Genomic DNA, 25,667 nt, shown 5'->3' with positions numbered 1-25,667 from the left:
TCCTCAGCAGATGCAAATCTGCATTTACAGCTGGAGAGCACATGCTGGGAATTTTTTGGGTTTCTTATTTGGGGCCTTGAGTTTATGAGAAAATATCCAACAGCTGTTGTTGGTGGCCACTACTTATTCACAGGCATTTAAACACGCCAGCACATGAACTGCGAGGATGTTGAGTCTCATCTACAGAGAGACCAAATTATTTGTCAGACTTCTGCTCCATGGGAGTTTTCACAGGGACATAGACCCTCTCTCTCTTGTCTTTGCCAGAAACATAAAAAAATTCTTGTGAAAGTATGAGACTTTATACTACTGTATCTCTACGACCTTTCTCTCTTCTTTTGCACAAAGGTCAGACACAACCTGTTAGATCCAGTTGTTTTTCCCTCCTCAAACAACAGACAGGAAGCCAGCCCTCGAGCAAGAAGGGTTATTAGTAAGAGCACTATTCAAAACAGTATAAACTGTTGATTTAGAGACATCACTCACTTAAATACCCATGAGTGTTAAGTTCGATCAGATTGAAGAGATAGTTAACTGAAAGCTTTACCCAAACTGCTTATGTGGCAACTAAAGAAAATCAAACTGCCTCATTAAGATCTGCTTTCTGAGAAAAGATTTAAGGGTAGTATTTATGCCATTGCCTCTTCTTTTTCAAAGAATAATAGTCACATGCAATAAAATTAGGAAAGATCTGATTACTCTCAAAAGCTCGTTATCAAGATGTTACTCTATTTCAAAAAAGGTGGAAACACATCTGATGCATTTACTCTAACGTGTCGAGGTTAAATTTGCAGTACTAGTGCTGTTGTGTTCCTGATAACTCAAGGATAACCAAAGTTTCTGGAGAAGGGAACAACCATTTTAATCCCAGGCTGCTCTGTGGAATTTGTGCACCAAGGAAGTTGTCTGTTTTTCCTACCTAGCTCAGTTAGTAACTCCATCCATACAAAGCAAGAATATGAATAACAGTTGACATCATTCTTCTGAACACGTGTGAGACAATGGGAAGGTGGATGACTAGAAAAAATACATTTCTGAAAGATTCCTTAGAGATAACCAGAAAATAAGTACTACAGAGCTTCATCTGCATTATTAGCAACAACTGTAATCTAAACACTGAGTTAGACAATTCATTAGTTTTTGACTACCCACAGTCATATACTTCATTCTGCCTGATTTTTGGAATTTGTCACTAAATGAACAAGTTTTTAAGATCAGAGAAAATTGTAGCTAATAATCTTGGAGGCTCAAGTCCATTTAGAAAGCTTTCCAGGATAAATGAAATAATTTGCTTCACCTGAAATGCAAACAGGCTTTTCATTTACTGAGCTGTGCCTATGAGGCATTCATCAGATAATACCTCAAATAGTATTTGCAATACAGAAGTTCAAAAACATAAAGTAATTTTCTTAGTGGTATTATCATTCATGATACTTCAAAACAAAGTAGCTATCAGAACTTAAGTGTATATTATTATCTGTTCAGCTTGGTGGGAATCTAACATATTTTCCTCCTGCTCAGCAAACTCAGTACAGCCAACACGTGCACCCTTCCACCTGTCCCAAGACACAGACAGAAGCCAGAGAAGAATTTCAGAGACAAAGGGCCAAATTTGAATGACTGGATCCACTCTGTATTCATATAAAAACATAAATATTAAGCTTTAATTACAAGTTAGCCAATATTTGCATTATATTTGACACAATGCTCTGGATACTTCAGGAGCATGAGTATATTGATCTTCTGTATTCACAAGAAGTAAGGGCAGTGTTCCCATTTATAACATAAGGAGAAACACTGTTAACAGCAAGTGTCTTCTTATACTTGAGGTCAGAGAGCTGAGTGACCACACAGAGACTAGCCTGACTCGCTGTCCCACGGAAAGGGGAACACGAGCATGCTGATTCAGGAACTCTGGGAGGCACTGGTACCTGCTGAAGCTAATGAAGAGCTCTGTTACTCAGGAAAATCTACATACTCAATGTCTTTCAAAGGCTTAAATACAAAGAGCTGGCTTCTGAGAATACCTGGAAACACCATTTTAGGAACAGCTTATTTGCAGCCTGTGTCAAATTTAAAGATACCAGGAGACAGGTTTTGCATTATCTACTTGATGATGGTACAAAACAACAGAGGTATCAAATGATAAAGATACGTTTTTGATTACAACACTATTTGGCTACTAGAAAAAGGGCAAATGTTGTCTTAGAAAGAGACATATAAATAAAGACACAGCAAGAGAAAACCAGAAAACATTTTTAAGACAGCTAAGGACTCCCCACTACAACATCATGTACCTTCTTCTAGAGAGGGGCAACCTGTGAACGAGAGCATTGTCATACCAGAACACTTTAATGGTATGCTCATGTGTGCTTGCAAAACACAATGGCAAAATTATGCACATTTTTACCACAGAGCATCCAAACCAATCAAAGTTACCACCATGACAGCCATTTGTAATAAAGAATTTTTTCAAAACTCTGCAGGACCACGTAGAAAATTATAATATGCAGCGATGCAAGTTTGTGTTGACTCTTTTCTCACAGAGATGGTGATGTTTGCAGTTTCCTTTAAAGTATTGGATTTAGATCATATCTAGCCTTGTCCAGATAACTGACCTTCAATGGTTACACTTTACCTGGTTTAAGCACAATACAAGGACTGGAATTCAGGTGCCAGCCACACCTCAGTAACAATTAAAGCACATTAATGCTCAAATCATGTTTCAATAAAATTCTACATATTTTTCAGGAAGTAAATGAGAATTCCTTGCAAGCTTCTTCCCTCATTAGCTTCAAAGCAAAAGGTCATATACATTCATTTTTGCCATAATTATTTTTGATCCTGTAAGTGCACTGCTGCAGGTCAGCTTTCCATGGCACTAACTCTACAGCACGAGAGAGATGGAGAATTCAGAGCAAAAAGCACTCCCAAGTGCTCTTCTGATTTCTTACTGTGGCTACCTCTCTAAGAGAGCATGAGAGTCCCAGACTTAACTCTTACACAGCTGGGGGTTTTGGCTAGATTTTCACTTTACTTCTGCCAGAGGATCCCAACATGCACAGTTAAACCTAAAGGACAACACAGCAAGGGCTGCAGCAAATAAGTAGTAACATATGGATTCTGGAGACAGGGCAATGCAGCAGCCAGGGAGGACTCTCTGCCACCTTATACAATTTAGTCAGATTATAAGCAATTACCTAACACTGAGCGAAGAAGGAAGAAGAATCATAGGAAGGATATTTAGCTGGAAAATTATCCTGACTTGCAAATAGGGACTAATATCCTGTTTTTATAGAATTAACAAAAACTACTGAATATATTCCTTGTAGCGTACTGTTATGGTTTTTTTTTTTTATTTCTTAATCATAGGATTAAGAGTTAATATGGTATTTTGGACCTCTGGCCACTTCCTGACATGTGGTGGTGCTGCTGTTTAAGGCAAGTCAGATAGGTTTCTCTAAAGATCAATCTGACATTTAATTCCTTTAAAAAATGCACAGTCATCTTAGAAACAATAAAAAGCAACCCCCCCAGTCTCGTAATATTTTTTTTTTCCTAATAAAAATAATGTACAAGTGGTTATTGATCTAGACATATTTTTCCTTTTACAATAAATTACTCTATGGGTATGGTATTCCATTAATTTAAAGAAATTTACCTCTCAGCAGCAGAGAGAAATTTACCTATGCAGCTCAGCAGTTATGTAACTACCTTACTTGTGGTCACATGATATCTATTGCTATTAGTTCACTTCTAGACACTGGGAAAAAAAAAATCCAGGAAATTAATGGTCTTTTGGTTAAAAGTTTTCCTTCACGCCCACAGAAGAAAGCTGATAAAATGTTCTGATGTGCTATTCTAGTTCAAATTTTTGCTGTTTACTGCAGTTGTGTTTTACATATGGGCATATTTCATTTTGTTCCAAGCTGTGCAGAAAGGAAACTTGTTGTGGAATCCCTTTCAAACCTGATGAGAGCTACCCAAATGCTGGCCTGCGTTCAAGGCCACATCTGATGCTCCTGCAGCATGCGAAGGAAGTGACACACATGGTGGAAGAAGGGAGGAGCACAAGTGAAGGCTGGCTTTTGAGACACCACAGCACTACAAAACCAGTTATTTTAGAAGTCTCCTGTGTAGTAATGAAAATAATAATAATAATAAATTATGGTTGGATCTTTATTGTACGAAACTGGTGCTGTTAGGGGAATCAGATCAGCTCAACTGCAGTTTCTAGCAAGATAACTGACAGAACATGTTTGAGAACACTGCTCTGTGGACCTGATGTTCCTTTCTACCATTGACAAGAGCAGAAAGGTTAGTGCAAAACAGCTCACCTGGAACCAATACTTTCATGGGCTTATTTTGTCCATAATAACAAGAAATTGTCTTCATACGCAAATGCAAAACATGCAGTTTTGCATGCCTTCTATTTGAAGCATGAAAACAGTTTAGAGGACAAAAAGCGAAAAAAAGCTTCTAACAGTCAAGATCCATATGACTGTGGGATAGTTTTCAAAGGGAAATGAAAATGTCATCACCTGACATTTCTGAAGCTGAGCTTTCAACTCCCAAGACAGAGTGCCGGCAGGAGTGTTAAATAGAAGAGCTGGTCACAGACCAGTACACTCTCCATATGTTTCCCTGGGGCAATTAGTGTCACTTCCCCTATGAAGGGGCTCACTGTGCTTACCAGAGAATATGTCAAGTCTGGTCACTTTGAAAATAAACACTACAAAGTCACTGGCAGGACCTTTAGGTTGAAAAATGAATCCCTCTAACTTACATATTCTCAAAAAAAAAAAAAAGAGTTTAATTGAATAGTCCTTTGAAAGAAAGTTCTCTGCGCTCCCTTGTGACATCCCCAAAGAAGAAAACCAGAACATATTCAACCAAAAATGTGTCTCAAGGCAGCTTTTGGGGTGCCTAATCTATGCCCTCCTTTCCTGTTCCACAGCTGGATTCTTGAAGCAGGGGCAGAAGGTTTCCCTTTCCTGCAAACACACAGGCACCATGCCACAGAGGCCTCCCCTGAGGAATCTGAAAGCAACAACCCAACACTGAGGTGCCCAGCCAGCAAGATACCAGGAATTGCCCCTTCCTCATTGCATTCCTGAGAGTGCCTGAGGATCACACCAGGCTGCTTGGGGGAGCTATTTGCCAGTGCTGGTACATGGCTTCAAAGGTATTAAAATTCTCAGCAATCCACAGAACTATTTAAAATTATTTTCATTTAGAAATCCCTCTTTTGGAAAACATCACCACTGAGGAGTTGTGTAGATGTCAACACGAACAGAGTGTTAGCAAGCGGAATTGGAGCTGAAGACCTCTCCCACACAGGAGTAATCAGAACAAACTCCTTCCCCTTTCACTCCCTCCTGAGATGCAAACAGTGGGGGAAAGAGAGCTATTTCCTCCTTTAAAGCCTGATACTGATGATTGGGTCTCTCCCCTTTGAGGAGGAGGGAAGCAGCAGTGAAGACAGGTTGGGCTTCTTTCCATGTGCACCATCCTGGGCCTGTCCTCAGTAAATTGATGGCATCGCTTATACAAAAGCTGGGACTGGGCCAGCTTTGGCCAGGGGCAATAGCAGGAGGGAGCAGCTGGGATGCACATGGATGTCTGGCACATCAAACCACTCTGCAGCGTGGCACTGTCAGCACCTGGTGGCCACTGACTGAGGCCAGCAGTGGCAGAAAACTCTGTGGCTGGCTCCTCCAGGTGGGGAGAGATTCCTGAATAAAAGTCCTCATTAAAAGAACAAAAAGGCAAAAAAGATTTAGCTTTCATTTTACAAGTCATCTGCGGGAATGGAATGAAGCCACTCCAAGGAAGAAATGTAATTGAAACTTCAGAGCCATTTCTACCCATCTGTGGGAAGCTCAGGGATGCTGACCACTTTTAAGCAAGTGGAACTGACCAAGAGTTGTGAGTACTGTGTGTCCTTCACAAGATTTGTGGAATTAAGTTGTTGTTCAGGCAGTAGTTTGCTAGGCTTTTTTTTTTTTTTTTTTTAGCTCTGGGTAGCAAGGTCTTAATGCAATATCTGTTTACTACAATTCTCCAAGAGCTGAGATGTTTCTTGGCTTTTATCCAAACCATTTAGTTCACATATATATTAGAAAAAGCTGTCACATCAGCAGCTAAGGTTGATATCAAGAGAGACAATGAGAGGATTAAGAACTGGAAAGCTTTAGAAGGCAAGCTACTGAATATTTCACGAAAAATGAAGGAGAGAATGCCACTGATGCAAGGGGAAGGTCAGAAAACTTAAACATCTCAGGGTCACTTAAAAATAATAAAATAGCCCTTTGGCCTGCCAGATGTTGCTATGCAGCTTTTAGGATCCTGATATTTCAGTCTGATTTTCATACCAAGGCGAGTTCTTCACTAAATGTGCATCAGTGACATACAGCACGTGCCAAGGCAATTTGCAGGGATGTGTCTACAGCATCACAGGAAGGATGTGACATTTGAGGGTGCCTTTGAGGGCTGATACTTCATCATTTTATTGATCATTTTTATTAACATCTGAATGCTGCTGATGTGGACGGAATTTCACATTTCCAACTGCAAGAAGCTGGTGAGATCCAAAATGGGAAGAGATTTCACAAAGGCAGATTCATCACAGTTACTTTTTCCTATTTCATCCTCTAATGATAAGTTTTAACAGATCTTCTCCCTTATCTCTCACCACCATCAAGACCATGTAGTCTGGGGGGAAAAGTGGACAGTAGAAGAATTTTACAAGGCATTTATTTCTTAGGAAAGGGACAAGGCAGAGATAAGCCCAGGTGTTTTCTGTAGACTTGTCAGTGACAAGAGGCAAGGCACAGCAGGAAACTCTCTCCATTTTCTCCATTCTACACCACAGTGGTCTCACTTATGAACTTCAGGACACAGTCTGACAAGGGGAAACTTGAAGAACACTAGCTTCTTGCAAACAGAGAGGTATTTAAGTATAACATTGCTTACACTGTCCTTTATTTCACAAATACATCTAAAATGAACCTTGTTTCCCTCCCCTGCCTCCAGCCTACCAGGAAGGCATTATGAGGCATGGACAATTTTTTCGATCTTTGAGCTCATGGAGCACACTGATGAATTAACACCTTGTCAACATACTGTTTCTGTTTACCATGTTTTCATGGCACGTTTTACTTAATGATTTTCTGGAAATACTCAGTTATAAGAAATTTCTCTCACACCTCCTGTTTAAGAACAGATACTCTACTGTGAAAGTTAAATAACACTTGCTACTTTCTTTTATCTTGACACGATATTTCAGTCTTGCATCCGGGCACCTTGCACTTTCAAGGTGCTTGAAATACAAAGAGTAAATTTCTAGATTTTCTGACTTAAAAAACTTGTTTAATGATTAAAAAGAAAACGGATATAATTAAATTTGGAACTATTTTGGTTGTTTTTAACTTACACTGAAAATTATTTTGAAATTCCTATTGCCCCCTGTACTGCTACCGAGCTATTGCACTCTCATGTTATGAAGTAACTTCAGCTAGTAACTTGCACACTGTGCGATTCTTCATGTACTCTTGGTAGTTATGTTAAAGTATTCATCTCATATAATAACAAAATGGAAAACAATAAATTGGCATGCACAGCAAAGGAGTTTTAGAGCTGTATGCTGTTTGGTCATTGGAGATAGGAAACACATTACACAGAACTGCTTCTTTGAGGAACTGTGCTAAAAGGGCAAGTTAGGTCAACATTAAGTAGCAACTAACAGCTGTGTCTCCTGTACATGAGTTGAAATGACTGGTGGCTGCTTCTTAGTGAAACAATTGCAAGAGATTATAGATAAAAATTTCCTACACAACACACACAATAAACAGGAACATGGGAATCAAGATTTGAGGCTCAGAGACTTCAACATGCATCTCCACCATGCCAAAGTAGATTATACCTTCCCAGATTTAGTGCTGATAATTACTGTAATTTCAACCAATCAGACAAATCATAATAACATTGCAACAGTTACTTTTCCAAGCTCTATTTTCCTATGAAATGCAGAAAATATCTCTGGTACTTCCTTGAGATGGAGTAGCCACAGACACCAGTCACTGCTGAAATAGTAAAGGAAACACAGTCATGGGGTTGTGACCCAATAAAATCCTTTTTCTCATTAGGAAACAATGAAAAAAAACCCCAAACCTGAAACCCAAACTCTCTGAATTACATTACTTCATTCAGATCATTACCATTTCCTGTACCACTTTTGTTAGGCATGGCTGATTTTGTCAAAGCTTTTACCAACCAGCTGACAGTTAATATTTTCCTCACTCTGATGGTCACTGCAGATTCCACAAATATGAAAAATATATCATCCTTAAAACCATAATAATTTCTAGGCATTATTTAACATCTCTGCAGTCACTAAGGAAGTAATGAGTAGAGCTAAAATAAATAAATGTGAATGTTTTTAAGAATTAGAAGTAATTAGATGTACTAAATAACTGTGCCATGTTAATGAACAGGAGCAGTATCCTCAGTTTTACATATACTGAGTCAGGTAAAAGCTGCTTTTTGTGGTGATTCAAACACTTAGTTGTGAAGGGTTCTGTTAAGGATTTCTAAACAGAAAAGCGCAGACCAAGGCATCTAATCCCCTATCTCAAAGTACCTTTTAACTTTTTTTTTAAATATTGCACTCTGTACATCCATTTACAACCCTTTAAGTAGTGCTGCAATTACCAGGGCTGTTCTCTACTGAGTTGTATGGCTAATACATATTTTTTGGATCTAGTACAGCTCCCCTTTTGTGATAGTGTGACAGAATGATCTATGAAGAGCTGGATCTATGCAGACTTGTGGTATGGTAGTTAGAGAGATCTAACCATGTTTCATACCTGTGTAGCTCCATTCCTAGGGCATCTATCCCTGTTTTACCAGTATAATGAGATTTAAACCCAAGTCTTATCTTCCAAGTGCACATAAGGATCAGTTCATCCCACATTTATCAACAGCAGGTGACAGGATGATCGAAGCCAGATTAACAGATGGACTTCACAGAACAAGGATTTAACTTGACTGTGTTAAATACACCTGTGGCATGTCACACCAATAGCAGTTAATTCCTACTGCAGTCTCTGACAGTGCTAAAATGCTCCTCATATTGCTCCAGCAATAGAATTTTTCATGTTTCACATTGGGACACTAATTTTCCCAGTTGTGTGACAGGAGTATGAGAATACAGGCTACGGTTTGATGCTCAGTCGTGTACATCAAAGTCAATTCTTCTGGCTGCATGTTATTCAGCTTTTAAGAAGGAGTAATAAAAATTGACTCTATGACAAGCTAAAACATTTGTTTGTTTATAGCTGTTAAAAATTTCTGCACTACGTAAGTAAAAAGGAGGTGACAGCACAAGACACTCCCAACAGCTTTATTGTTTTAGCTGGGAAATGGTATCCGCATGCTCTGCCTCCAAGGGATCATGTTAGATGGAGCAAATTCATGAGGTCCTGCCCTGCCTAGATCATCTTGACTTCATAAACACCATCTCAAATCTGTGCAGGGGAAGCAATATATATAAATTTCTATGAGAGGGGGAGGCTTAAAGGATTCTGCATTCAAAATTGTTTCAAGTTGCAGCTACCACAGTTCCTACATCACTGCTGGCAGAAAGGCAAGAAAAACATACAGAAGATTCTGGATGTGGTTTTAAGCTACATCAAGAGGATCATGGGGTGTGTGTTTTGTCTTTGCAAGCCAGAGTTGTTCTATTGTGGATGAGGAGTGATGGATTAGAATGGCTCCAAGAGCTGTCAGCTAATATCTACACTGCAGCAAGATCAGACAGCAGCAACCTCTCTGGAATGCTGTGGCAATTTCTGACTGCTGCTATGAGAACTGCAGGTCATGCTACTATGAGAGGTTTTAAAGTAGAAACCTGAAGTTTAAATAAAAAAAGGCACCCAGACTGCATAATCCTCTGCAGAATAGGAAGAAAGCATTCAGAAGATAAAGCACTGACAGTCTCTTGGAGATTTTGCACACTCGTCTAGTTTCTTGGGCACTCTGATGCCACTGTATTTTCGTGTTGCATTGGAACATCTGCATTCAGGTGAACTGAGAACAAGGCCAGTGTGTCAGTCATCAGTGAGGGTGCCTAAGCAGGGCACTCGATTACACCTTGGGGCCTGTACTTGAGTTCAATGTTTAAAAAAAAATCTAGGCAATCTACAGGCTTGTAGCTCCTCTAACTTCACTCTGCATTGAAGACACCCATTATCCCATGAAAATAAGGCACTCAGTAGGTACCAAATCAGTAATACTGTGAAGCATAATGAAGCTGTTGAAATTCTAGAAAAACACTGTTTGTACCATAGGAAATGTTCTGCGAAGAATGTTAGAAGTTCAGTTATTACAATCCCAGCAACAAGAAATGTACTTCTTAAGCATTACAGTCAGGTATGAAAGCTATGACTTTGGGAACTAGATGACCATTTAAAGCAGTGATTAGCTTTCTAGTCCACTTATCTGAATGTTGTCATCCTTTCTTAAACTTTGCACCAATAAGAGGAAGGAAGCCACAATCTCTAGTTGTGCTAGTCACTTGATATGTGTTACAAAAAGGACTACAAACTTGAGCCTGTGGGCAACACTTGTAGGGGGCTTGAAATGCCTGTGGTCATGGAAGGAACAAAGATGTAGACTGTTACCTACACCCAGAAACCCAGAGGGAGTGCAGACCAGTCTGAGGATTCTGCCTGAGACATGTTTGCTGCACAAATACTGGAGCACAATCTGCTCCTGGAACTGGCAAACTGAGTAGTGCGTGCCATTGAAAGGTAAGATTTTTGCACAGTGCAATTCTGGGAAGACAAGTCAAGATAAAGCATTCATGCCTTCTCCCACCATGAAGAGAGAATTACTCATGCCCTCGGCAGTTTTAAATGTAAGAACAAACATGCTCAAGCACAAGAGCAGCAGGATGGGACTGGTGGTGCTGTTCAGCACAGGCAGACACAGGCTTATCAATAGCTATGGCTAGTTGGAATAAAAAACTGAACTAAAGCACACCTCCGAGCCAGAAGGTGTAAAGTGCACAGTCCTGCTGTGCTAAATACCTCACCATGTGCCAGTAGGCTTAGTTCAAAACATGACAGATATTTGAATAAAAGATCTGTTAACTTGCTCACATTAGACTTCCCTGTAGGTTTTAGCTCAATTCCATTGCACATAGACTTATACAAACTGCCGTTACACCATCACCTTGGAAAAATAGGAGATAATGAATTTCTGTAAGGAAGGAATATTTTCTAAAGGTAGGTCAGTCAGCAGTGATGACTCCAGAGAGGCATCCTCTCCTGCACTGCTTGCTGTCGCTGGAACCAGAGTGCTGCCCCAAGTTCATGTGTGGATATGTGCCTTCAGCGCAAGGCTGATGACAGGTGTCTTTTGAGACTTACACTGCCCAGAGGCTCCAGGACAGAATATAGAAAACATTAACTGGACTCTGTGACTGACCTAAAATGCTGAAAATCCCAGAGTACATTCTCAACATTCCTGCCAAGGATCATCTTTTCTACTGAACTGCAGCAGCACCCACAGTGATAACAGGTCAAACTGTGGCCTTCCTGCCTTTCCACCAAGCAAGAAATAGGATGTGGAATTATGTAGCCAGGCTCTTCCCATGAGACAGAAGTGACAGAATAAATATTGCTCAAATAATGGTCAGGGGCAGAGTTCAGTGGTTCGCCTTGTTCATCTATGGATATTAAAAGTGGTTACAAAACTAAGGTGTTGAGAATCAGTCAAGAAACACTAAACACTAAGATACTGCCTCTGATTTAAAGTCCTGAGCTACAACATGGTGGTTGTATAGATCATGGTGTACTGGTCACAACAGCAACGGTAACTATTTTCTTCTCCCTCTCCCCAGTGCTTTTTTTTTGAGAGAGGTTTTTCCATATGTTTTATATCCCTTTAAATATTACCTAACACTTGTCTCATCACTATTCCAAAAAGATACCACAGCAACACAACAGGCATTTTCAGATACACAAAACCTGAAGTTAAACACTGGTGTTGGCATATCTACTTAAACCAAAGATGTCTTAAAGATGAACAAAGAGAAATGGTAAATGTTAGACAAGCTGAAACAAATGAGGAATTTGATATTAAATACATCAGAAGATTACATTTTTCAACAGTTACATAGGAGTTTACAAAATCTGAGAGATCAGCATTATACTTAGATGGCAAAATTGAACCAAAAGAGTTAAGTTTCCTCGGCAGATGAGAAGCTGGTGCCAAAGAAGAGAAAGAATGTGGATTTCCAGCTCAAGTTCTTCAGCTTTTTGTTCCCAACCGAACTAAGATTTCCTACCTGCTTTCTCCTTCCCAATAACTTTCTATGTTATCTGATATCAATCAACTTGAAGCAACAAGTAATCTTATGGATATTCAGCTACCATCTCAAGTATTTTACAACTATTCCACCTGTGAAAAATACATTAAAAAATAATTCAGGAGATGGAGGCCTCATTGTACAGCCAGTCACCATCATCTTCCTTAGGATGCTTTTAAGATGAGTCCAACCTCTTTTTTCCCTTTTCTTGCTTAAACTGTTTCAGCTATAATCAGCTAAAGTTTGGAGTTTTACTCTTTCCTTAAAGAAAAATAATTTCTACTACTCGGGGAAGAACACAGATCTTTCCCCTGAAGTTATTTACTGTCTAAGGTTAGGAAATGTAACAGGAAAAACGGTCTGATTTTCCCTAACAGAGTTTTGCTGTTTGAAGTCTACCTTACCTTATTGATAAGACTGGTAGCATTGTAGATTGCCTAAACTATCCCTTCAGATAATCCTACTTTCACTTGCCTATAACTTGTTTAAACTTTTATAATTTGGTCTGAGCTTTTTACATTTTTTTTTTTTTACTATGTCAGGTGTCTGCATCAAGCTGAAATTTTTTTGAACCACTTTACCCAATATCTCAATAATTTCTGCAAATGAGATAAGGATGTGTGTAAGTTTAATTTGCACTGAATATTCTAATGACAACTCCTTTGACTAAGCTTTTTGTGCTTTAAAGTAGGAAATAAAAGTCTGACAGAAGAGGGAGGGCATCGTATGAGAATGATACAATGATTCATTCCTCCATATGAAAATTTGAGCCATTGGGCCAAGTTACAAATCTTCCAAAAAATTGCAGCCTGCATATCTGTTAGTGATTAACAGCTAAAATTCTACATTCATTGAATAAATTCATGCTTCTCATGGGTTTTTAGTGATATCCAGATTGCCTATATAATGCCCTCAAAGAACTGCTAAGAACTCATCTGTCTTCTGAAAATTTTTGCATGTGAGCCAGTAGGGCATATGCAAGCCCCAAACTACGTATACATTACAGGGCTTCAGGAAAAACACTGGCTGTTGTGAGCAGAAGTGAGACTTGGCAATAGCAGGACTGGGGTAGGGGGTAGGGAGGGATTGAACCTCGAGCTGTACACCCCTTGTAGATATGGGAAACAGGACACCAAAGAAAGGAGGAAAGGGAAATCACACTGGAAAGCTACTCTCCTCATAAGAGACCTATAAATTCTTCAATCTAAAGATGTTGGGTTTTATGGGCATAACGTCATTTTATGTGAAATTGCAAAGAACACAAGAGGGAAGACATGTGTCAGGGGAAGAACACAGAGTTGGGCAGCCTACACAAGACACAGTGTGGGCCAAGAGCGAGGCCTGAATCAGACAAGAAGCAAACATGACAGGATAGAGGATGAAACAAAGGAAAACTGGAGGAGTGTTCAGGTGTCATGGATCACTATGTCTTAGGGAACATGCTATCTGTAATTTAGCTACTTCCCAGATCCTGTATCATAGCTTAATCTGGCTGCCCACTGTTCACTCTACAGCAGAGAAAGCCTTGTGTTCTTCTGAACTCAGAGCCTGAGTCCAGGTATTGCAACATCCCCACCATGTTTTGTGACCCTACCAGAAGATACTCTGTGCCTCTCAGAGAGGACTTTTTCTATAACAAGAGTCAAGGCTTCATCAGTAAAGGATATAGACAAGTCATATTCTCCAATCTGTGACAGGTTTTATTTGCAAATTGTGAGAGCAAGGCTGTGTTTAGCTTCTGGGAGCCTGGACTTAGGTTACTCAGGATCAGTTGGGATCTATGGCCTCTAACTTTTACCATTTTTTCAACTCCTGTTCCTGAAGAAACCTTTCTCATCTCTTCTCTTGCTTCAATAGGAGGAGTAAGTGACTCAGGTCTTTGTTGCCAGTCAAGCACACCTCCCTGTGATCTGCTTCCAGGTAGCAGTGTTCTTTCTGGCTGCTCTCATCTCTCCACCTGTGCCATATCAGTAGCAGTGGTCTCTTTGAGTGGGCTGCACATGAAAGAAGACATAACTGCAATAAATATAAAATGACACACCAACATGTTCTTCCACTCATTATATCAGGAACTGTGAGGAAAAGCCTGTGGGAGGGAAGCTGCAATAGAAAGACAGGCCCATTTAAGAGGGAAGTGTGGAAAAGCCTAGAGGTGATCGTCCACAAAGTTTGTGAGATTAAAGGATAATCTGTATGCTTTTCTGGAATTTATTTCTGGGGGATCTACAGTTCTTGAGAGCTCTGTGTTGCCTATTAGCAAATATCCCAGTCATTATGCCCTTTTTCCTAGTGCACAAAAAAGCTGACATCTAACATTTAATATAGTAGCTCAGAGGTGGGGAAACTGATCATAAATTTGGATAATGAATATTTGTTGTTACTATGGCACCAGAATGCAGAACACTTGCCTCCATATTTAATTTGCTACCTGGGGTGGATGGATTGATTTTTTTTTTTAAAACAATGCTAAAATAATACTAATTTGTGACATGACCTACAGCAAGGTTAAGAATTGCAGTGTTAGACCTGCTGTTCAGTAGTCTCCCCTCCTGCCCACTCATGTGTAATAAAAAACTATTAGGCTTTGTAACTACATAACTAAATGCTCTTTTGCTTCCCAACAAACCTTTACTCCATGCACTCTCTAGACTTGATGGTTCTCCCTGTGAGTATGAGAATGAAGTACTACTGCCCATCAGCATGGAGTCTGGTCCCTGACCTGTAACGTCAGCAGGGTCTGATTTCCTGACATAAATAGCTCGGAGTACACGCACGCCTGTGCTGATGGACTGTGGATCAACACGCGCCAACGTGTGACAGAGCTCATCTTTTCTGTGGTCTATTATCATCAGTGGAGGTGAGCTTATGAAGATAAGCTGGTCTGCAGTACAGCAACTGCTGCCAACAGGTGAGTTGTATATAAAAAGGCCACAGCTAACTGGACAGGTGGGACAGGTAAGGCAGCATGAACTCATAGTGTCCCACATTACAGAGTCCTAACACCAGCAGAAGACAACAAGGCACCCTGGGACCTCTGCCTGGTTCAGGTCAGAACCAAATTTCTTCCTGCCTTCCCTGATTAGTGCTTTTTCAGTCAATTTTATCATAGGTTTATTTCCTTAACCCACCAGTATGCAGCTGAAATATATGGCATACTCTGGCACTGCTCTCAGTGCCAGAGCAGGTGGATTCAAACACCATTCATATTCACACCAAACTATAAACTGTTTGTGCCTATCACCAGGATGAGGGGGAAATAATCATGCAAAAGACTGACTGACTGAGCCTTGCCTGTTCAGCACTCATAGAACAAGCCCAGTGTACTATTTTGCATCATAAAACTTACGGAGAATTGAATGCATCCACACGATAATGAGCATTATGGCTCATTAGAGGCTCAGCTTGCAAAGTCCAAAGTCTACAAACAGAAGCATATAGGAGAAACCTGAACTAAGTACTGTACCCTGCCCTCTGTCTGCACCAACCCTTTACACGTATCTGGTAAATGATTTATAAACCTAAAGACAACAAAGTATAAAACTGTATCGCTGTCTTCACTTTACAAAGGAAACCCTTTCTGAATAAATTGCCATGTCTCTGAAAATATTTCAAATTTTGGTGTCTGCTCTGCTCTTTACAGGTAAGTGCCTGTATCCTACCTCATGTCATTCCCTTCAGGCTTGTTAAATAGTCAGCTGGCAAAAACCCTGTGTTACCACCAGAACAGCCCTGATGGAGTAGTATTAACTGGAAATCACTGCAGCAGAGACATGCAGGAGAGTGGGTGAGCACAAGATTGCATGGCAAATTCTGTGAAATACAGTTTGATTCTGCTCCTCATGACTATTTTTGAGTTTTTTACTGCTCATGAATAAGGAGGAAGGATGCATTTCTGACTGAAATGCATTCTTAAAGGATGATTTCCTGAACTGTTAAAATTGTAAAAAAGAGCTTGATGCTGTTTCTATGAAATCTTCTCTAAATATTTTTCTTATCTCAACATTTATTGTTTGTAGGAAAAAATTTCACATGCATTTATAAGGGCCCAAAATATTCTATTTCACAAGTGATTTCTGGAATCCGACTTGAATTTCTTTAGGAGACTGACTGTTTTAAAGCTCTCAGGCTGTCTGAATGCTGATCCTTCACAGTACTGTGTAACCAGGGCACCTACAATCAAGACTCAACTTGTAAAACCTGGACCAGAGAGAAAATGGATGGGGTGGGGTTACCACATGCTCTTCCCAAAGCAGCACACACTGGTACAGTCTATGATCAGTGATCCACATGCTGCAAGATTGATTTGTTTCTCACAAAATTGAAGCAGGCAGTGACAGCTGACTTCCCAAGTGATTGCCTGCATCTTGACAAGATGCTCCATCCACATGCATGCATTAAAAGCATTTCTTAGATTTGAGTGCTCCAACACACATGCAGTAAATACATGATGTGAATAGCTAAGGCAAAATAAGGGAGACATAATTAGCCAATGATTAATTGTGGATTAATGAAAAAGGTTTTGTGAATTGGGACCACAGTCAGGTGTAATCTCTCTTATGCGTTGAATTCACTTCCACGACATATGAACCTGAGTTTTGGCTTCAGTGAGACTCTGAGGGAGATAAGGAGGTGGAAAGGGACTTTGTCTCTTCTGCAAGTTTGAGCTCACCTATAAACCTCTTCTCCTTATTTGTCCTTCCTGATCTGCTGTGCACCTGAACTGGGACAGTTCCTGGGTACTTACCTACCTTCTTGAACTTCACCTCCTTTCCACTGAAGGCCATTATAGAACACAGTGTCACCTGAAGCCAAGCTGGGAGCAGCTTGCAGCCCCTCCTTTCAGAAGACTTTACTTTCATCTCCTTTATGTCTCCTGTCTTTTTTACCCACTTTCCCACGTTTCTATTCTTCAAAAGACATGAAGAACTACTTATTACTAATTTTTAATGAGCTCTTAAATGTTTAATTGATCACAATCAGTTCAGTTTTCCATTAATTGTGAATCCTTTCAGCAACAATGAAGGTGGTGGTGAAGTAAAACAGAGACTGTAAGATTCTCATGAGAACCTTATTCTTCTTCATGCCTTCAGCTCAGTTGCTATAAATCACTCCTCATAGTAAAACCACAGTCACACCTCTGGGAATAAGCTTTCTGGACCTTTTCCTTTAGCCTCTGGAGAGTGCAGCAGCAAGGGATGGGGTACCAGTGCGATGTCTTGGCACTGAGATAATTGCTGAAGTCTCTCAGGTGTCTGATGGGGGTGTTTTGCCCATTCACTCGAGCTTAAACTGGTAGCCACATGTGGATGTAGAAAGGAAATTTCAACAGGACCTGCTGAGTGGACCAACTGACCAGTGCTTTTCCTAATACTTTGCTGGAGTGGAAGTAGTTCCTTCCCTAGGATTATCTAGGATTTTTGCAAAATCGCCTTGCTATTTACCCATACCTGACAATAGCCCTGACCCCTGGCATCATCACACATATTGAATATGTTCAATAGCTAATTCTGCATTAAGTGTCTGTAAGTTCTCTGCCATTGCTGATGAGGGAATGAGGCTGATGCTGTAGCTCTAAGGATTGCTAATGACATCTCTTGAACCAGAGAGCTCTTCTGTCCTGTGATGTAAAATTAAGAATTTTCAAAGAATAAAAACTACTTTAATTCAAGCTTTAAAAATAAACAGATGAGACCAAAATTCCAAAGACTGGGTGATATGAACAGAGTTGACGCACTTAAAAATCAGCAACTTTAAATCTTGCTGTCAACAGCAAATCTGACTGATTTAATTCTATTCTAAGGCTTCTTACCATCCAAACACTCCAGCATACAAAGCCTATGTACATACAAACATCATTTTTTATAATGTGAAAAAAGCAATGGGCAGGTGTTAGACTTTAATATAATTGCACATTTCAACTGAAAAAAAGTTGATATATGGGCCAGAGGTGTCCTGCAGGATCCACAAGTCTATCCTTGCTGCAATTCAGCCATGCATGCAGTGTACTGACAGATAACCACATATTGATTTCCATGGAATGCCACGTAATCTAGAGAAATACTTGAGTGAGGAGAGAAGCAGCTGCTGCCACATTTTTTTCAGCATTTGCACTGTTGCACTGTGGTATCTTTGGTATTTTGAGTCCTCAGACTGAGTCCTGTGGTCTGACCGTGTGAATTTATATGTAGAAAGTTAGATAGCTGAAACATGGTGGGGAGGTGGTCCATTCTGGCTCATTTCTAGCCTTAGGAAACACAACTGAACTGCAGACTTGATTTACTTTTTCAAAGTGCCCAACACGTCAGCACGTGCCACCTCAGCAAGGTTGAAGTTTAGCTCTGTCCAAGTTTAGCCTCTGTCCGAGCTCTGTCCTAAAGAACTGATAAGGCTGGCAGTCTTTTCTCCATGAGCTGACATTTTGACCAGAGAATCACCGTAGCCAACAATAAGAAGAGTTATTAGACTTAAAAGAAGGGAGCCAGAGCAATTGCCAACTTTTGACATTTAAATTCCATTGATATTAACTTAAGCAATATGTTTTCAGGTTGTCAGAAACTTGCAAGTCTTCAGAAACTAGGGAGAAACAATAGTGTCCACAGAGAGTGTTTGAAGTGCTGCTAAATAATTGACAGTTTCTTTGCAAATATCATAGCAAATTAGAGATGAACCTCTTTTACCTATGGTAGATGCACACCAGGGATAAATTTTGGTCCTAAGCCTAGAAGTTGCTCCTCACCACTTATACAGTACTAATGATCTGGATAAAAAAAGGCTTTGGGGTAGAGAATGGGAGAAGGAGAAGCATACCCTATATTAAGGCAAGTTTGAAGATTTGTCTCCTTATCATTAAACTCTGCCATTAGAGGTGCAAATGGTGGCCAGCCTGCTCTCCCCAGACTACTAAACTCACAATGGCTCATGCTACTTAACTTTTACAAAAGAAAATGTATATCAATTATAGGTCCCTAAGCAGGCAAATGTGTCAAAACTTAATCCCATACTTACCTTTTTGATGGTGTGATGAAGTGGATCATTGCACATTCAGCTGATAGAAAAAGATGTCTTCCTGGGAAGATTTTGTGGCTGCAGCCAGCTGAATATGTTGCTTTCTAGTAATCTATCCTTGCACAAGATGCTTTCATTCACGTCTAGCATGAAGAGATTTTAAAGCACAGATCTGTCCAGGTTGATTTTCTATTCTGAGTGCAGTTTGCTTGCTATACTGTGATACTTTTTTATTATTACTTTGACATTCAAGATACTTGATATGCCTTTTCATAATCAGACTTTTTTTGTTGGTTTGGGTTTGTTTTAATATACTCCATGCTGGATTAACTGCGCATTTGCTTTTTTTGACAAAGATGACAAGGCTGTACCACCATCTCCTCTCAAGTTTAGTCTCAGATCATAGTAATCCAAAATTAGATGCTCAGAAGGCATGGTAGCAATAATGACTACGATTAGTTTTCCCTCTGGACACTGTCTTTAGGTGCACAGGACAGACAAAACTATCTGCTGAAGGCAATGACTACATGAGCCAAGCATCTGCTTGTTAAACCAGATGATTTTTTTCTATAATTTGTATTTCATATGAGAACACTGAGTGAATCTTCAAGAGACAATGAAAGGAAACCCTCTAAGTGGTAACAGCTGATACAACCTTGGCAATAGTTCACCCTCCACACACATTTCTCCTATTTTCCCACTGGGACATTTACATCTAACAGTGCTTTTCAAAACACATATTTATCTAAGAGAGGATAACAGTATTGAATAAAACCATTAACATAAAATGTGTCTGGTTGCTCTTCATAGTGGGTTAACTGTTTCAGTACAGCTTGAAATACTTCATCTTTTTGCAGCTCAATTTTATGCACTGTGAGCCATTTTATTAACATCACCCATCTGCTCCTAACTCCGTCTAGTCTCACATCAGGTGCTCTGAAATTCCATTCTCCTGGTTGGTATGCTAATCTCCTACAAGATGCACCCCTTCAGGAATAGTCTGTGTTTGTAAAGCCAACCCTTCCACAATATTTTGCTAAGCTGTTTGAAAGGAGGGGGAAAATTACACCCAGTCTGAGAAACTTAAATTGAGGCAAGATATTGCTCATTTGATGGAGACTCTACGTTGTATTCAGAGGGGCTACTTAGATGGAGACACCTGGTCTGATGACCCCAGGTCTACATTAGAGCTAAGTAAAGACCTTCCTTCATCTGAGCTCTGCCAGAGCAGAAGCAAATGTACAACCCTGTCTGTCTGTGCAGCCACAGTGAAAGACCAACAGGGCTAATTCTGGTTTTGCTAGAAATGATCTCGCTAGAGTTTTTCCAGAGGTGAATGAAGCTTGCCATGTTCAGAGACTTATAGTGATCTTTACAGCAAGGCAAAGAGAATGAGCAGAGCCTGAAGGAATAGCTGATATATAAAGGCACTTACCTGATTTTCTTTTGTTACTTATGCATCTTTGGAGTGCCCCAGCAGCTGGGGACAAGTCCTGCAGAGACAGCTCCCAGGAGGTGAAATAGCAGCTAGAAAAGAATAAGAACTGGGTGTCAACAGTGACAAGAAAAGCCAAGAGCAGAGCTGGCATACCTGCCTCTCCTCAGAGTAGGCAAGTGCACTTCAATCAAAGTGAATACCTCGCATAGTTAGGGGTGGCATTTCTCATTGGATACAGATGCAGCCAGAGCAGACTGTATATTCAAATTTGACATGTAATACCCTGAAGATGGAGCTCTCTGCACCACAGTAGCCAAGATAACACCTCACTGTCCCACTAGAGGAATGACAAGCTCATTTTTGAAGATGTTGGCAGCAAGAAAAAAAACCACAAGAAACATAGCTGCTTAATGATCTTTTTTTTGCAGCTTACTTTAAATCTGGAGGGCCAGAGCACATATTAGTGATAAAATTTAATGTTTGATGGCCCTTACTAACTATATATACATTTAAAGAAAAGTGTAGCCTGTTAATGAGTCAGTTTCTGATCCCAGTTCAGTTATCTCCATCCAGAAATGTAATCATGAGCTTACAAAATATTTAGTATAAAAAGAAATCCTGACATTAACTAAAGAGAAATTAAAAGCTCATAGATTTTTCTATTGAAAAATAGTAAATTGCCAGAGAAATACTGAAATTTGGCACAAGCTTAGTTTTCTCTTGTGCAGCTCTAGAATACAAGTATACCAATTTAATAGACATATACATGAAATATATTTTCTTCTTTCCCAGGCCAAAATCTTGTTTTCTGAAGTACAGAAATTGCTATTCCTGTGTTTCCTAAGGGAGAGAGCAGTTCACACATGAGTCTTCTCACAAAATGTCTGAACTTACTTTTTTCCATGCAGTTGGTAACTTTTTTGAAGAGGGTATTCCTTGAAAACTCCCTACCCTAAAATTTCTACCTCCAGTTTATAATTATAGTAATTTGCAATATGAAGAAACTGAAGTAGGAAGCAATTACTGGGACTATCATTGCTTGCTAAGTAACTTTTCTAAAGTACTCTTTGACATCTATATTAAGGGCAAAGATGACAACCACCATCACTTTTTTTTTGTTCATTACTCTATAAACAAGGTTTTTCTCATCCTCTTTTTAAGCTCTTTTGGCACTGAGAAGTAACAAAGTTAAACGGAGCAACAAACACTCTAGCTTACATATCTGCCACCTATATGCATTCAGCAAACATTTTCTTCTAGTTAAAAAACTAAAGAGCAACGATATTGTGGATGATCAGGAAAGCCAGCAATAATTGCAAGTGAACTGGATTCAGCTGAACATTGATAGATTTTCCCCCTAGAAGTTTAGGAATCAGGGAATTGGAGAGCTGTGAGTGAAGTGATAGCTTGCCCTGCTGAGCTCCTACTCTAAGACATAATAGACAAGGACTCAAGTTCTTGGCCCATCTGTTTCAAGTATGTGCAGGTCACCCTCAGGTGTCCATTTAAACCCACTTCACTAAATTGGAGCCCAGCTGTTTACAGACTGGCCTCAGCTTGGCTGATGGATCTGAGCTCCAACTTAAGTGGTTCATTAAAAATTGTGTGATTCGGACTGACATGCTATTTTGGACTCTTTTAGCCTCAAATTAATGTCTCAAAATTAATTTATGTCTCAAACACTCAAGACTAAAAAGAAAAGGTTTTTTTCTGTACCAGAGCCTTTCATAAGAAGCTAAAGAGGAATTCGGACCTTTTTCTTGTGAAGAATATTTATTTCAAGATCTGCAAGGACTACTTCTGCATCTGTGGTGACCTCAGAAGCTATCTGAATCAATGCAATAGCAAGATTAGAAGTGCAGTATCTTCTGTTCAGAAAATAATTTCCAAGCATGCAATTTCTATGCTGATACTAATGAGAATAAATATCACATATAAGCCAGGATGTTCAGAAACCACAGATAAATTCATAGGGTTTGCGTTCTTTTAAAAAATTTTAGGTTCTGAGCACACCTGAGACTAGGGCAATTACAGTCTAAGAGGATTTTTGTAACAAAACTTTGCATTAAAAATAAATTAGTGCCTTAATTACATTGTAGCTTTATTTACTTCAGATTCAACAGCAAAATAATGATTTAGAGCATCTGTTTTATTAACTTCAGGCCTTAAAAAAAAAGTTTCTTTCTGAGAATCTAAGGTAGGACCATCTTTGATTTCTATTAAATAAACTACAGATTCAAAACCATGGTCTGTGGGTATAAGCGTATTTTTGAAGTGCACATTCTAAAATATTTTTCTGATGTTACAAATATTTTTCAGCTTCTGTTTCAAGTGTCCTTGGAGCACCCTTTCTGACAGAAGAATCAGCAAATCAATTCATACGGCTCAAACGACATATACCATATTCTCCGAGCTACTGGGACTCCAGAAGCAGCCAGAACACGTGGGGATACACTGTGGCTGAACAGGTATCTTCTTCCTTCAAGAGGAAGCAGCATCTACTGAGAAAAAGAAAGCACGGGTCTGGAATTAGCACGTAACATAAATCCTTTGGGTCAAGGGAGGAAATTTTTCTGATTTATCAACATGGGCAAAGCTGCTCAGTAGTCACACACGGTATTTATTCAGTATCAAAGCTCAGAATATTCCTTTCTCATTTGATCTACTTCAGATTAGCAAATCATGGGCAGCTTTTAGAGAAACAGCACAATACTACATGGACCCTTTTGCCTTCGATCCCTCGGTAGCCGTGTACGATGGGGTTTCTCAACAGAGCATTTCGTAGACTTGGAGGATGTGTGTACCTAAGTAAGTAAAACTGACCCTTAAAACACTGCTGACAATTGGTTTATAGTGTCATAACCTGACACAGTAAAAAACCCAATTATATCTTGAAAAATTAGAGAAGATTTGTTTTAACGGTCCAAGTTTAACAGTTATTTAAATGTGGTCATTTTATTGTGTCGGGTTCTTTTTTAAGTATGTTTTGGAAAAGCTCATTAAGAGCTTAAAGAATATATATCCTTTTAAAAGTCCACAGAAGCTAAACTGCTTCCTATAGAGTTGATTTAAAAAGCAGACAGAAAGCAATTCCTGAGGAGAAAAATAAAAGATAAAAAACTCCATCTATTTCAGTAACAAAACTGTATCCAGTGTGGAATAAAGCCTCAGCAGAACAAAACAGAGAATGAGACATAGCAGTTGGTAAAAGCAGTATTTATAGATCAGCACAGGAGTACATGAAATGAAGTGTCACAATCTCAGAAGTTGCTTAGGACTGTGCTAAAATTGGACACAATTTTTGGACAAAATTTTGTCAAACTTAGGGAAAAATTACTAAATGATTCAGTTGGACAAGCACAACACATGCATTCCTGCGGAACACTTTTCCTGTGAAGATACTGCAGTCCTTAAAAATGGACAGGAGCAGGTAGAACTAAACTCATACAGTTTCAGTGCTTAAAATAGTTACTAAGACAGCATCTGTCAGTCTGACTGAAACCACCAATAAGAAAATGGGCGAACTTCTCACAATATACTTTGAATTGAATATGCTTTGAATTTTATTGACTTAAAAGTACCTTTCTTTGTGAAAATGAGTTTCATTTTGAAACACAGCTTTTGAAAAGATCTTTTATTATTTATGAGATAGGAATTTAGCTTGGAGAGTCTCAGAGTGAGTTTTCCAGGGCTCTTCCACCTGAAAGGTGACATCAGTTTCATTCACTCTGAGCAGAAACAAAGTAGGAGAGAATAGCTAAAAGCCATAATTTACCTTCCCTCCTGCTGAGCCTTCAGCTAGTGCCCTTGGGCAACTGGAAGGAAGCACCCAGTTATTCCCTCACAATTTCTAATACTGATATGGGTGGATAGCAGCAATCACTTCTGCCTTATTACAAATTTACCTGAAGATACTTTACTCAGTTTTCTGAAAAAAACCCCACTGACTTTCCCACCAGAAAAATTCCTCACAGAGAAAAGCCCTAACTGTCTCTAATTATTGGTTGTGCATCCATGTGCCTGATGGCTGTGATCACAGCAGCTGCCAGGCAGACTCCAGGATGAGTTATGTTTCCAGAAGGATAATCCTAATGATTGTCGTATGACAGGACTAAAGCCATTTACATAAACACATTTACAGGCACTCCCACTGAAGTATGTTCATGATTTCAAAGCAAGGCTAGTTAACTCCCAGACTGAAATAAACTTCTTAATGCTAATGTGACAGGAATTGACATGCAGAGTTTTTGAGAAGGCATATAGTAGCAAAGAAGCATCAAGCTAGAAGTTACAAAAACTATTGTGGATAAAGTAGAACAATTCTTTTCAAAATTTTTGTTCCTGATTAGTGATAACTCTGAAATGGAAAGCCTGTACAACCTATGCAGGAATCTGGCTCAGGGGCTGTACTTCCAGAAGAAAATATTTGCAAAAGCTGGCAAATCTGAAGACTGTAGTTGTTGACAGGATCTTTAAATTAATTTTGTGATTTTTTTTTTTCTAAAATAAATTTATTTCATCTTTTCTAGCAACAACATCAGACCTTACATGGAGCTACTACAGCAGTCTGGGACTCACCTCCAGCAACAAGCTATTAAATCCTACACGTCTCATATCTGGCCATGTTAGGATATGGCATGTTATGTATTTGCCATTACATATTTGATAAGATGACTTTATCTCATCCCACTTAGGTTTAAACCCAAAATTAATAACTAATTCTCTGTATAAAACCAACCATGAACTTTTAGCAGGTTGGATTTAAAAATGCCTAGTGTTTTCATGTAAAACATTTTTTTGACTAAACAATTGTTTTAAGATGTACATTCCTGCTTCTGTGACTGAAAACCA

General features: G+C 39.4%; 1 protein-coding gene across 1 annotated transcript; it reads left to right on the top strand.

The window, feature by feature from the left end:
• Positions 1-6,226: 6,226 nt before the first annotated feature.
• On the top strand, positions 6,227-25,611 carry C1H3orf85 (chromosome 1 C3orf85 homolog). The gene is made up of 4 exons (XM_039550949.1): positions 6,227-6,260; positions 23,136-23,284; positions 23,488-23,567; positions 25,346-25,611. Exons 1-4 carry the CDS (start codon positions 6,227-6,229, stop codon positions 25,443-25,445), a joined length of 363 nt encoding a protein of 120 aa, XP_039406883.1. The 3' UTR covers positions 25,446-25,611.
• The last annotated feature ends 56 nt before the right edge of the window (positions 25,612-25,667 follow it).

The sequence above is a fragment of the Corvus cornix genome, chromosome 1, assembly GCF_000738735.6.
Source record: "Corvus cornix cornix isolate S_Up_H32 chromosome 1, ASM73873v5, whole genome shotgun sequence".
Taxonomy (NCBI): Eukaryota; Metazoa; Chordata; class Aves; order Passeriformes; family Corvidae; genus Corvus; species Corvus cornix.
This window is presented reverse-complemented; position numbering and strand designations above follow the sequence as displayed.

Coding starts and splice junctions, on each gene's coding strand:
- C1H3orf85 (XM_039550949.1), top strand. CDS start 6,227: ATGAAGGAGAGAATGCCACTGATGCAAGGGGAAG. Junction 6,261..23,135: donor GCCACTGATGCAAGGGGAAG/GTCAGAAAACTT, acceptor AATATTTTTCAG/CTTCTGTTTCAAGTGTCCTT. Junction 23,285..23,487: donor GATACACTGTGGCTGAACAG/GTATCTTCTTCC, acceptor GATCTACTTCAG/ATTAGCAAATCATGGGCAGC.